At 44.7% G+C, this 14,059-nt stretch overlaps 1 protein-coding gene across 1 annotated transcript in view; it reads left to right on the top strand.

Annotated features, from left to right (window-relative positions):
- Positions 1 to 14,059, top strand: part of gli3 (GLI family zinc finger 3) — a 241,308-nt gene that overhangs the window by 40,154 nt on the left and 187,095 nt on the right. Inside the window, exon 2 of the mRNA XM_037534197.1 lies at positions 2,144 to 2,321. Coding sequence (XP_037390094.1) covers positions 2,186 to 2,321 — 136 coding nt within the window. The 5' untranslated portion in view covers positions 2,144 to 2,185. The remainder of the gene's footprint in view (positions 1 to 2,143; positions 2,322 to 14,059) is intronic.

The raw sequence follows: 14,059 nt of genomic DNA, 5'->3' as shown, positions 1-14,059 counted from the left end.
TGGTGAACATTAACAGTAGTGAACATTAACAGTGGTGAACATTAACAGTGGTGAACATTAACAGTGGTGAACATTAACGGTGGTGCACATTAACAGTGGTGAACATTAACAGTGGTGAACATTAACAGTGGTGAACATTGACTTTCCCACATTGGGTGAAACTCTGATGTTGCTCTAGTTTAAACTCTGACATTTGAAGCCTGTAATGAGTTTTATTGTGTTTTATTGTTTCAGTAAATCCTTCAGTAAATTCTTCAACTTGAAGCCTCAGTCTGAACCCTGGAGGAGGCTTTAGTCCAGCATGCTCCACTTTACTGAGAGCGGACTAATACAGCTTATGAGCTCTTATAATGTGTTATGAACAGCGCTTATAATGCATTATGTTAACACTTCATAATAAGCATGGCTATAGCCTGTAATGCATTTTTATAAATATTTATAGTTATGTTTATGATGCCTTATGAATGCATTATAACATGCTATGAATGTGGTTATAGATACTTACAAACGTGACCTTCATAGAAAGTGTTACCAAAATATCTCCTTCTGCTCAGGAGCAACAATGTGGTCTGGATGAAGTTTGAATTGCAGGATTTCTGCGCTTGTTTCCGTGAGCTACAAGTCCGAAACGATCAGTATCATCTTTTGTCGGCTTAAAGGAATGAAAACACGCTAAACTCTGATTGGGTTACTCTTTATTTTACTCACGCTGAGCTCTCAGAAGCTGCTGCTGTGGAGTATTGACTGCTGTGCCTGTATTCATATGGGTGTGATTAAGGGAAGAACTTGAGTTTAATATGTTTTTGATTGGTTTTGTGTGTGTGTGTGTGTGTGTGTGTGTGCCGGGGGAGGGGGGGGGTGCAGGGGTTGAGGGGGTTATTGGGTTGTTGTTTTTCTTTTTTTTATTATTTTTTTTTTGTTCGGTAAACCAGGATTGCTTGCAGATGTTGTTTGAAAATCTAAAGGCTGAGAAAAAAAAAAAGCCTAAATAAACAAAGCGGCTGTAACCCCCCCCTCCCCCTCCATAACCCCCCTCAGCTTTTATAGAGTATGGTTACACCCCTCCTCTTGGGACTTAAGCCTTTATAACTTCAATAGCCGTGTTGTAAGACCCAGTCAGCTACCACTGCACTGCTCATAACTCCTGTCAAAGACACTGAAGATGATTAGAAATGCTGTTCGGTGCCGTTACAGAGTCAAACAGATGCAGACTAAACATCTCGACCAATTAAAGCTGAATTACAGAGAGCAGAATCCACGCTATATTCCAGCCCAGGAGCTTTTTCCCCTCCTTTAATATCCAACAGCGTCTGGGTTTTTCCTTATAGCAGCTCGGCACTATCCTAAAAAATCCCTCAGCCTTTCAGTGGGAAACTTTCAAATGTTTTTCCCCCCAACTTGTTGCAATAAAACGTAATCCTAGTCCACATGAGGGCCGTCCTTTCTATTCATGCGGACCCCTAGCGACATTTTAAATTCCTCTTGGAAAAGGTTTTGGCTGTATTCCTAGCTGGCTGGCAAATCTGTAACCGAGTCAGAAAGAATCCTCTCTTTTTATTTATTTATTTATTTACTTACTTTTTTTGTGGCCCGCGAATGGAGCTCTGTGGAACCCCTCTCTTGAACAGCCTTCTTGGCTGAACCCAAAAGAACCAGAGAGCCAGAGAAAGAGCTTAAAACTAAAACAAGCGTTTACTGCGCGGAGGAGAAAATGGCCCCAGCACTCCGATATTCCCAAAAGGAGCTTCAAACAAACCTTCATTTCAGGCGGGTGTGAGTTTCTCACTCTCTGAAGTATCCCCGTAAGGTTTTGCCTTTGTGTGCGTGTTTTTTTTTGAGTGGTGATGGAGAGCTTTGGTATACGCAGTTTATACCCACCTGCAATCTTCTCCCTCCAATGTGTAACTAGTCCTGAAACCTCAAACTTTGTTTTTCGAGTGTTGAAAGTCCAAACTCTCTGAGGAAGGCCCTTTCCGCAAGCCAGTTACCTTTGATTTTAATGTTTCCATGTCATTTTTTTGTCCATCCATGGGTTTTTTTTTCCAGGAATTGACACATAGATGTGCGAGTTTATCATTATCAAATTCTTAAGTTTTAAGCTTATATTTAGCTGCTTCACCATTTCACTCTTCGGAACCCACAGGTGTCCCGGGTTAGATGAGGCACTGAGGAATGCGCAGTTGCCATGGAAACCCAGTCCCAGGCCAGTTCCGCAGCAGAGAAGAAGAAGAAGGTGGAGACCATCGTGGCGACCAAAAGCTCCTCCTCGAGCCGAGCCGACATCAGCGAGAAGGCCGTGGCCTCCAGCACCACCTCCAATGGTACGCTTCACACCCAGCCTTCAACACTACACACTGACTCTCACTCAGGGATCAGCTCAGAGGAGCAGCCTGGAAAAGCATTCATCTCCCATCCCAAATCAGCCGGGACGTTCTGTCGCGTAGCTTGTTGTATGAAAGAACGTTGCATAGCTGAGAACAGCAGTGGAGAGCCTGAACCCTTAACACCCAGAATTTTGTCCAGAACCTGAATCAGACTCTTCATTCGTCAACTACCAGATGTACAAGGACCTTCATTAGGTGCAGGTGTATATATATATATATAAAACTGCTGTTGGAATGAAACCGCATATCTAGTACTAGCTTTACAGGAGGAGTAGAAAACCTACTTTACTTTTAATGTAAGACAGTGGAACCAGGCTTTTTTCCAAGGAATTTTGGGTTCTGTTTGTTCATTCATTACGAAATTTACACAAAAAGTAAAGGACAACAGGCATTTTCACATTATGCCAAAAACTGAAAAATGCCAAAAATGGACATACGAGGTTTTGTTCTGACAGCAGTGATACTGGGATGTTCAAGAGTTCTTCAGTAAAGGCAAAAAGCAATTAGAAAAAAATGAATTGGTGCTTCACAAACCTCGAGGGAAGCCTGTGCTTGCCTTCGCCCTCGTAGCACTGGTGGTATCATAAGGGTGGAACTGGGTACAACTAAATTGTTGGGTGGGGCGGAAAAATAGAGCCATTGCTTTTACTAAGGAACCCTACAATGTACGAGTACGTACACATACAGTGAGATAAAGGACGAGCAGTAGAAGTTCAGTCTATTTAAATATAGTATAGAGATGATTTAGGCCCCCAGTTTACATGCCAGCTGGTGGGGTAGGAACGTCCAGTGTGAAAACCTCAGGCGCTGAACGAATGATTCAGTTAGTCTTGGGGTTTGGGGGTTAATCGTAGATGCTGGAGCATCAACAGACTGACTTAAACATCACACCTCACGACCTCCAGCAGTGCTGATTTACTGAGATCTCAGCACAGACTCACTGAAACCCTGCTCCACCAGATAAACTCACACTGACTGACACGCTAAACTGACTGAATATCAGCCCAGATTCAACGTTTGCAGCCTTGTTAAGTTCTGTGCTTTACATTAGGGGCTGCCACCATTAATCGTCACAGTCGACTAAAACCGACGGCCAAATTAGTCGGCAACTAATTTAATAGTCGATTAGTTGGTGATGTCATTACATGTTTCTCGCACTAACTAGGAGTGTGTTGACATTACTGCTTACTGGAGAGTTAACGAAAGCGCAGTGGCAGCCTCGAGAACGAACAGTGTGGGAGCATTCCATGCTTAAAGGTTGTCAGGTGTGCTGCTTGTCGGAGCGTCTAAAGCCGAAATATTTTCATCTCGGTGAGATAGTTAGCTAACGCTGTTAAAAGCCGTCCTACTTCAGGTTATGAGCTGTAGTGGCCTCTAATCCGAAATGCATGTTCTCCGGAATTGTTAGTGGAATTGGACCAGAGAACTGAGTAACGGGCCAACAAGAGCCAGACGCTCGTGGTTAGAAAACACAAATTAGGCTTAACTGTTGTGCTCAAAGTCCAGGTTTGTGGTCACAAAACAGGCAAGGGTCAAATCTAAAAAATTCAACACATGAAAACAGACGATTGTAACGAAGGCAATCAGTCTAAAGGGTAAGGCAAAAGGCAGAGTCGAAAGAACGGTCAGAAATGGTCAGGAACAGGATACAGACAAACAGTAGAACGCTCAGTAGATCACAAGTGATGCAAAACCTCTGTGGCTAAAGCCGAGGCTTATATACTAAACTAAGGAGGTCTTAGGACAAATAAGACAGTAACAGAATTGAATTGCATTAGAACTCCGGAGATCGAGAGCGCTGAGGAAAAGTCAGGAGTCAGGGAGGATTCTGGGAGATGGAGTCCGGATTCGTCCTAGAGCTCGATGGATGCGTGACAGATCAGAGCTTTAAACGTTGCGTCGTCGTTACTGTCTTTGTTGTTGGTTAGTCAATGGATAAAACGACCTCACGCTTACTTTAAAAGCTGGCTGCGATTCATCATCCGAATAATCGACTGCTCGTGTCAATAATCGACAGATTCTTCGACTGTCAAGGTATCGTGTGTTGCAGCTCTTCTTTTCATTCAACCATTGCCCATCACAGTCAGCAGGCCGTCCGTTATGCTTTTGTTGTAAATCAATAGTTATTGAGCGTTTAATGTGAGTTATGGCTTGAAGTCGAGCAACAGAACTTTAACCTCCCCTTATTGAGTCTCACCCACAGACTCGCTGTAGATGCTGCAGAGGAACCGACTCATTCAGACGCCGTCCTACAATCTCTGACGGTTCTGACTGGACCTGCTGTATAAGCCCCTCTTTGTTTTCTCCTAGAAAAGGTCCTTTGCTTATGTTTTCTTTCCTTGAATGGATGATTTTCAGTGTCGTTTCCCTTTTTTGACTCTGGTGCAGCTTTAAAACTCTGATTTACGAGGCAGATGCGTGTGCGTGTGTATCTGCGCGTGCCGGTTGATGAGCGCGTGTGTTTTGTTGATATGTGGTCCGGGTTGCGCTCTACTCCATATGAGAGCCTCTGGTGATATGGCAGGAAGTCAGGAAGAGGCTTTATTTTTTATTTTGTCAAGCGGAGACATTCCTAAAGCATCTTATGGGATCTCTCTCTCTCTCTCTCTCTCTCTCTCTCTCTTCGTTCTTGTTCATTCCCAGATGGCCTGCACTCTTCCATTAATTAGAGGTGAGGTTGGGGGTGGGATGGAGGGGGTTTGTGGGGGTGCAGAGTCTTCCTGTTGCAGAAAGGCATGGATGCAATTTGGCTTTAGTAATTGCGTATTTTTCTCTGAGAGGCTAATTACTCTGCTGAGCAACATACGGTTTGTCTTGGAAAGTTGAGTAATCATTTGGACCGGCTGCACTTCAGTCCAAGCAGGAGAGAAACCCTGCAGTTCGCTGGTAAACTAACTCTACCACCACCTTTACGCTGTGGCTACAACTAAATCCGCCGAAACAGGGAGCTCTCATTCTAAACTCTGATCGACTGAGCCACGTTTCAGGCTGCTCGACGTCGAGACATGAACTGAAGAGGTGCCAGGTTAATGAAAGGCCTACGTCCTACATTAATTTTCTCTCTGAGGTTCTCTTTTGACGTCTGTGTGGTTTTATGCACCAAAAACAGCCATGATTTGATTCCGCTTTATCCCCTGGAATTAAACAGGCTGTTTCGTTACTGCACCTTTAAGGCTGATATATGTAAATGAGCCCTAGTATGAGTGGGCGGGGCTAAACTGCCTTAGGCCGAATAGGTGGATACAGGTCAGTGAGTTTGGTCTTGAGAAATCAAGAAAGGGTGAATTGAAAATAGGCTGTTTTTAGAGTTGAACACCTGTATGTGGAACCCAGGGACTGAGTAGTGATATTAGGCCTCGTTCTCCAATATCTCCATAGGTTTGTTCTTAAGTGTGTTCTTGATAAAGATCCTAAGCAAAAGTCCCTGTCAGGTTCATGTCGTCTTCATAAACCGCGGAACTGTTCTCACCTTTGGGCTCTTGAGTGTGTGTAGATTCTGTTCCTACCTAAGAACAAACCGCAGATTAGAGAACATCGGTGAACATCAGAATCTTCGTCAGAACTGCGTAAGTGGGTTTAAGAAGAAATTTCTTCGTAAGAACGGTTGGTGGAAGAGCCCCGATATTTACAAATTGTTGAAAGTTGTAATAAAGTGAGGACAATTAGTTTTTCCGTGACATGGGCTAATTAAAAACCATGCTGTTGTGCTTGGCAGTTGTAGCCTCCTGATAAATAACCTATACGACTTGGTGCAATGTTTACTGTGATTATGAATATTTGGTCAAATTATGTATTGAACATTCGTATATTTACTTATACTTCAGTGCCTAACAACACCCTTTAACCATGCAACAGCGCTCGGTCACACCAGCTTTATCTCAGTGAAATTTCACAAGCAAGTGCATTTCAATGAAATTTTTCAGTTTTTCAGTTAAAATGATCATTTGAAGGGAAGGTTTGCAGCACTGAACATCCAAAATAGAAAAAAAATGAATAAATCAGCACACATACAATAAGCAACATGATAGGCAGTCCCTTAAGAAGCTGTAATAGATGCCGCTACTATTTTTACTTTTGCTATTTATAGTAAGTGAGTTTGCCTGATTGCTGACTGCTAGGTTAGCTGCTTGGCTAAGCACTGCTGCACACAGCAGTCACAGCACTGCCACCAACCACACCAGTTTTCTTCAACACCTCAGCGTGAAGCACAGTACTGTTGCAAGTCTGTAATTATAATTACTGGGTATAATTATGTTTACTTTTTTTTTTTGGACTTTTTTGAACTGCCCCAAACTGGAGGATGTTCTTCATCGTCCAGTCCAGGCTAGCCTGTTTCCCAAGGCTATGTGCAATTATCTAGTGTACTTAACACAGAGCCTCTGTAGGCTTGTTGCTGTATGTGACCGCAGACGCCCGCCTTGGTCGTGCAGTCCCTTCAGGCAGAGCGCTACGCTAAGAGCCCCTCACTCATGAGATAACTTACACATTCCTGGTGTGGTTATAATTACCCCTCCATTTCTGACCCCCACCGTCCACCAATACTCATAACCTCTTATCTGATGTAACTCAAAACCCCCCTCAACTTTAACCCCCGGAGCCCAGGCCGCCCCCGCGCTCCAACAAAAGCCAATTGTTAAGAGTCTGAAGCGCTTCAATGGCTGCCTCGCTGACTCGGGGTCAGCCGTTCACAGCATTCGGAGGGAGCTTCATGCGGTGCTGCGTGCCGGAGCTGGTCCTGGGACGGCCGTGGGCCGCGCCCCTGCTCCCCACGCAGGGGAAACCCCAGACGGAGCAGAGAGAGTCTGCACCGCCGTCTTCAGAGGGAAAAGTGTGGAGTGAAATTTGAGCTCGGCAGAGTGTGGCAGCAGGTCGGAGAGCTCAGATGCTTCACTGCAGTTTTGTGCTTTGGAAAATTTTAAAACTGCAGGATTACTATTCAGGTGCTAATCTTCAGCTCGTCGTTAATGCATTATAGCCAACAGTGCATATCATAGTGTATATAAAGTTTTGGTGCATAGCACAAAATATTGGATTTATTAATATACACCGATCAGGCATAACATTATGACCTCGTTTCTACACTCACTGTCCACTTTATCAGCTCCACTGACCGTATAGCTGCACTCTGTAGTTCTACAGTTACAGACTGTAGTCCATCTGTTTCTCTGATACTCTGTTACCCTGTTCTTCAGTGGGCAGGACCCCCATGGACCCTCACAGAGCAGGTACTGTTTGGGTGGTGGGTCAGTCTCAGCACTGCAGTAGCACTGACGTGGTGCTGGTGTGAGTGGATCAGACACAGCAGTGCTGCTGGAGTTTTTAAACACTGTGTCCACTCACTGTCCACTCTATTAGACACTCCTACCTTGTCAGTCCACCTTGTAGATGTAAAGTCAGAGACGACAGCTCATCTGCTGCTGCACAGTTTGTGTTGGTCATCCTCTAGTCCTTCATCAGTGGTCACAGGACGCTGCCCACAGGACGCTGCCCACAGGACGCTGCCCACAGGACGTTGTTGGCTGGATATTTTTGGTTGGTGGACTGTTCTCAGTCCAGCAGAGACACTGAGGTGTTTACACTTTTACTTATGTGATACTCTTTAAAAAGATGGTTCCTCAAGGATTCTTTATTAAAGAAAATGCTTGTCTAGAATCACAAGCACTCAAAAAACCCTTTTAATTATTATGGTTAAATGGTTCTCTGCATGGTGAAATGGTTCTTCAGATTGCTGTATGTGGTTCCTTACAGAACCTTTTTGAAAATAGTTCTGCATAGCACCAACAAGTCTATTGTATACAAGCTTGGAATTGTAACAGTGGAAGAACACTTTTTAGTGCTGTGTTGAACTATGGTTAATATAGAACCGTCTCCAACACATTCTCCAGCAATCTGAAGAACCATTTCACCAGGCAAAGAACCACATAATCATGCAGTGGGTTCTTCATGGTGCTATATTGATCCATTTTCTTTATTAAAGAACCCTTGAAGAACTGCGATTTTAAGAAAGTGCTCTAAGGTCAGCATTTCTCTCTGCCCACCTGCTCGGCTATGTCCTCATCCCCTTAATGAGGTTTTTCATTTATGTGTGTCACGATTGGCCCCTCCCAGTCCTGTCCATGTGTTTGTGTTGTTTTGATCTTCCACGTGTATTTGTTGTGTTTATATTCCCAGTCCAGCCCCCTTGTTTCGTTACTCCATCCCTGACTGTTTCCACCTGTTTTCCACCTGTCCCTCGTTGCCCTTGTTATGAAAAAAGTAACACCGCTATTGAGAACTGCTTATTTACACCATTGAGCTGAATTTGCATATTCGAATTTCGTGCTTATGTGTGTGAGTTTATATATTTGCTCACAGTAAGCGGCCCAAAACACTACCAGCCCACCGGGAATTCTGCCGACTGTCCCGATTACCTGTGTATTGTGCTTAAGTACACCCGTACTGTAGCTGTGGTTTGGTATTTGGAGATGTCACTTCAGCTTTAATAAATGCATATTTATAAACCGAAGTGTAGTGAGAATAGAAGTACTGTGATCAGTAGCTCCATTTGAAAATAGTTTATCTGGATAAAATTGTTTTGTAAAATTCCTCTAAGTTAATCGAAATATTAAACCCGTCGATACCGCAATGTAGCTATTTTCCTCTTATCGTTCGGCCCCAGGAACCACAGTGAAAGTATTAAGTTCTGGTTCACTGTAGTTTAGTTTTCATGAAACTTTTTCCTTTTCTGTTTTTCTCTCTCCTTCTCTCTCTCTCTCTCTCTCTCTCTCTCTCTCCAGCACTCCTCTTTTCTTTTCTTTTCCCTCCCTCTGTCTTCCGTTCTTTCTTCTGTCTCCCCCTTTCTCTTACTCCTTCTTTCTCTTGCTCCTTCTTTCTCTTTCTGCCTTTCTGTACCTGTCTTTTTTCTCCCTCTTCATTTTTCTCCTTGCTTCTCCCCACTCTCTTTCCCACTCACCCACTTTTTATTTTTTCTCTTTCTTTCCTTTTTTCTCATTCTTTGCCTTCTTCTCTCTCCCTCTGTCACTCTCTGTGTCCCATTCTTCAGTTCTCAATTCCTCTCCTTCTCTTTTTCTTGCACCCTTTTTCTTTCTTTCTCCGTCTCCCTCTGTCCCTTTCTTACTTCCTCTTTAATTTGTTTTTTCTCTTTCTTTCTCTTTTCTTCTCTCTTTCTCTCTCTCTCCCTTTGCCTCCCTCTCTTTCTTTCGGCTTTCTCTCTCTCTCTCTCTCTCTGTCTCCCTCTCTGCCCCCCTCCTTCTCTCCCTCTCTCTCTCTCTCTCTCTCTCTCTCTGTCTCCCTCTCTGCCCCCCTCCCTCTCTCTCTCTCTCTCTCTCTCTCTCTCTCTCTCTGGCCTGTAGAAGTTCTCTGTGAGAGTTGAGCGGTGGTGAGCGGTGGTGTGTAATTGTGCAGGCTTAGTGGGGTGCGTTCCCACACGGGCGGCTAAAGAGCGGCGCAGGCCGAGCGCTGCATTCATCTGTGGAGCCGCTCCCCTGGCCTGACAGCTCAAAGGAGCCCACTGAGCCGCCACAATGGCCTGATTGGTCCTCTTTCGGAGGGGCCGGGGGGACGCCGCCTTCCCCCCCTCAGCCCCCAGTTTTCGCCAGGCAGGTGGACCACAAAGTCCTCTGATTCTTTTGTTGCTGTCTGGGCGAGAGAGAGTGAGAGAGAGAGAGAGAGACAGAGATAAAGAGAGCAGGAGAGAGAGAGAGAGAGAGAGAGAGAGAGAGAGAGAGAGAGAGGGTAGGAGAGAAGTGAGAGAGGAAGAAAAAGAAAGATAGATAGAGAGTGTTAGAGATGCCTGAACTATTTGGCCGGATAAACTCTGTCATCATGGAATAATTTACTAATAAAAAGAGGAGAAAAGGGGACAGAAAGAGAGAGAGATGGAGAGAGGGAGAGATGGAGAGAGAGAGAGACAGACAGAGCAAGAGAAAGAGAGAGAGAACCATTTAATCATGCAAAGTGTTCTTTGAGTGTTCAAGGTTCTATCTAGAACCATTGTCTTTTCTGAAGAACCCTGTAGAGTAGTTAAGAAGTCCAGTGAAAGAAAGAGGGAGTAAAATGGTGGAGGAGAGGAGGGAAAGAGAAAATGAGAGGAGGGGAGGAGGGGAAGAAGGAGGGAATGTGAGAAAAGCAGAGGAGAGCTTTGGAAAATTGTAAAGGAATGCGTGCAGCGGCTTTGCGGGGTGCAAAATTTGGCGGCTAAAAAAGGGAAGAGTTTTTTTCGACGCTTGTGCCGGACAGAGCGTGACCAATCAGAACCTCAGCAGTGAAACGCAGCTCTGTGGAGACGGATCATTTTCTGTGTGCTTTTAGGACGGAGTGGACAGCGTGGACAGTGCACATGTAAAAAGGGTCGTATGAAGGAAAAAGGAACGTACGACTTTCTGCCTGTGAGAGAAGGAGAGACGTGATAGAGTGATGTACACTTTATTTCCAAAAGTATTCGCTCGTCTGGCTTCACACGTGTATGAACTTGAGTGACATCGCATTCTTAATCCATAAGGTTTAATATGATGGACCTGCTTTGTGCACTGGTGTGCAGTCATGTTGGAGCAGGAAGGGGCCGTCCCCAAACTGTTCCCACAAAGTTGGGAGCGTGAAATTGTCCAGAATCTCTTGGTGCTGAAGCTTTAAGAGCTCCTTTCACTGGAACTAAGGGGCCGAGCCCAACTCCTGAAAAACAGCCCCACACCATGATCCCCCCTCCACCAAACTTTACACTCGGCACAATGCAGTTAGACGCTGGAATTCACTGAGCTCCTGAGAGCGACCCATTCTTTCACTAATGTCTGTAGAAGCAGTCTGCAGGCCTAGGGGCTCGGCTTTATACACCTGTGGCCATGGAAGTGACTGGAACACCTGAATTCAGTGATCTGGATGGGGGAGTGAAAACTTTAGGAAATACAGTGTTGATAAATATATATTGAGTGGAACATGCAGCTGTTTGTATTTGTAGGATCGAGTGTGTGTGTATGCGAATTGGGGCTTGATTGATACATCACATGCCACGCTAATCAGGTCTGGTTGATGAATGACAGATATTGCTTTTAAATTGATTGTTTTAAGCTACAGTGAATATGCACATCTAACATGCCTGTCCATTGTATTGTATTGTTTGACAAGTAAGGGGAAAAACATTTTGATCTCAGTTTGTTGTCCTAATATGAAGAGACAATTTTAACATGCATTAAAAATGCCGCAATATTTATTTTCATTCATTACATTTTATAATTTAAATGAATTAATTTAATTTTAATTACACTATGTAAGGTTTGGGGATTTGGAGACCTCTCTGGTGGAAATGTGTAATTTCACGCAATATGCAGAGACACTCTGCAAGAGAGACAGAGAGAGATAGACAGAGACAGAGAGTGAGACAGAGTTAAGGTGAGACAGAGAGAGACAAATAGAGAGAGAGAGAGTGATAAAGAGAGACAGAAAGAGAAGAGAGAGAAACAGAGCAGAAGAGTTAAAAGACAGAGAAGCAAGAGGAAGAAAGAGAGCGAGTGATACAAAAAGATAGAGAGAGATAGAAAGGGAGAAGAGAGAATCAGAGCAGGTGAGATGAAAGAAAGAGAGAGAGGAAGAGGGAGAGAGACGTGGACAGAGACAGAGAGCTAGAGAGCGAGAGAAACAGTGCAAAAGAGATAAAAGAAAGTGAGAGACAGAGTGAAAGAAAGAGAGGGAGACAGAAAGAGAGGGAGAGAGCGACGGATGGGGCCTCCTCTCTCTTTTTAGGCGGGCATTTAAATGATCAGCAGTAAATAGAGGGACGTCAGCTGACAGGAATAAAGCTCCTGTTAGCAGTTCGGGGCGGAAAGTAATTTCCAGATAGTCTGTGGCGGCTCGTCTTTGTGGCGCTCAGATAAGGGTTCATTTCAGCGGTGAGCAGACACACACACTCACACACACTCACACACACTCATATCCACACTCACACACACTCACACACACCCGCCCCGATCCTCACACACCTGTGATAACAGCTTGTGGAGCCTAATTGAAAATGTGCTTCAAAATGGATTTTCACTTTTCTTCTCTCTCTCTCTCTCTCTCTCTCTCTCTCCGTCCCTCCCTCCCTCTTACAGAAGTTCATCTTGACACCCCCCTTTCACTGCGCTGTCCCCCTCCATGCTTCTCCGTTTGTCGTTGTTCCTCTGGTGGGGGGGGGGGTATTGAAAGGATACAGAGGACTGAGTGTGTGTGTGTGTGTGTGTGTGTGTGTGTGTGAGGGGGGTAATTCCGGGGGCCGGAGCGCTTGTTCGTCGCAGTGTGTGTGCGGATCATCGCTCATGGCCATGTCAGCGCAGCGGCAGACGTGCGATCAGTCTTATTAATGAAATCATTGATCACTTGATGCGACTCATAATCAACTGTTTCCACACTGCGCTCCCCCTCATACCATCACTTTCTCCACTCTCGCTATTCCTCTTCTCCTTCTCCGCCTTTTCCTCTCTCAGTTTCTCCCTCTTTCCTCCTTTCTCTCTCTTTCATCACACACACATATTCAACGTCCGTCCTCACTATCCGAAGAAAAAATGTGTCTCCATTTTTCTCCATTTTCATGATGATTGGACCAATAGAAAAGCTCCAAAATGGCTTAGAAAGAAACATTTTTTGGATAAACTTATATAAGAATTTTTTGGCTTTTCCTGTGAAGTTACTATTTTGGAGGTTTCAGCGACGACACATTTGCATTAAGAACTCACGGTGGTGCATGTTCAACGACACTATGGAGCCACACAAACATCACGGTGAACACGGTGCTGGTGAAAATGGCTGATTATCAGAGGAGAACATTTATTCACTAGGTCGTTATTTAAAGTGGGAAAGGCAGGGGGCGCTCTGCACTCTTTATTGTTGTTTCGTCCATAGCTGCCAAAAAATCAACATCCAGGCTGTTCTGCCGCTATGGTTGAGTGCAAGGAGAGGTTGGGGGCAGTCGTGCGCTGGAGGTTAGGGAACAAGCCTCATGACCGGAAGGTCGCCGGTTCGATCCCCAGAGCCGACAGCACATGACTGAGGTGTCCTTGAGCAAGACACCTAACCCCCAACTGCTCCCTGGGCGCTGTGGAGAGGGCTGCCCACCGCTCCGGGCAAGTGTGTTCACTGCCCCCTAGTGTGTGTGTTCACTAGTGTGTATGTGGTGTTTCTCTTCACGGATGGGTTAAATGCGGAGGTGGAATCTTAATCTAGGGTCTCTTAATCTAATCTAAAAAGTTGGAAAAATCGGACTCTTGATGGACCGTACCTCGTTCCGACCGTTGCCACCCATGGTGGCTTACATGATTAAAGGGTTCTTTGCATGGTGAACAGGTTCTTCAGATTGATGGAGAATGTGTTTTCTATATAGCATGAAAATGGTTCTGCTGTGGTTACAGTGTCAAGCTTGTAACTTTAGAAGAATCCTTTTTGGTGCTACATAGAACCATCTACCATACGTTCTCTATCAACCTGAAGAACCTGCAAAGAACCTTTCTTTCTTTGAGTGTCAACCTCCTAATCCATCCATTTTTACGGTGCCTCCAAAAGCTTAACAGCGACTCTTCAGTCACTAACAGTGAAAGACTGCTGAGGCCACATTTCAGAAACTTCCTAACTCTGAAATCTGATCTGTTTGGTCTCCATAACGACCTCAGTACGGACTGAATTCCGGACAGTAGCTTTTCCAGAATATC

The sequence above is a fragment of the Pygocentrus nattereri genome, chromosome 24 (genome assembly GCF_015220715.1).
Source record: "Pygocentrus nattereri isolate fPygNat1 chromosome 24, fPygNat1.pri, whole genome shotgun sequence".
In the NCBI taxonomy this organism is placed as follows: Eukaryota; Metazoa; Chordata; class Actinopteri; order Characiformes; family Serrasalmidae; genus Pygocentrus; species Pygocentrus nattereri.
The sequence above is the reverse complement of the archived record's forward strand: the minus strand, read 5'-3'. Positions and strand labels throughout refer to the sequence as shown.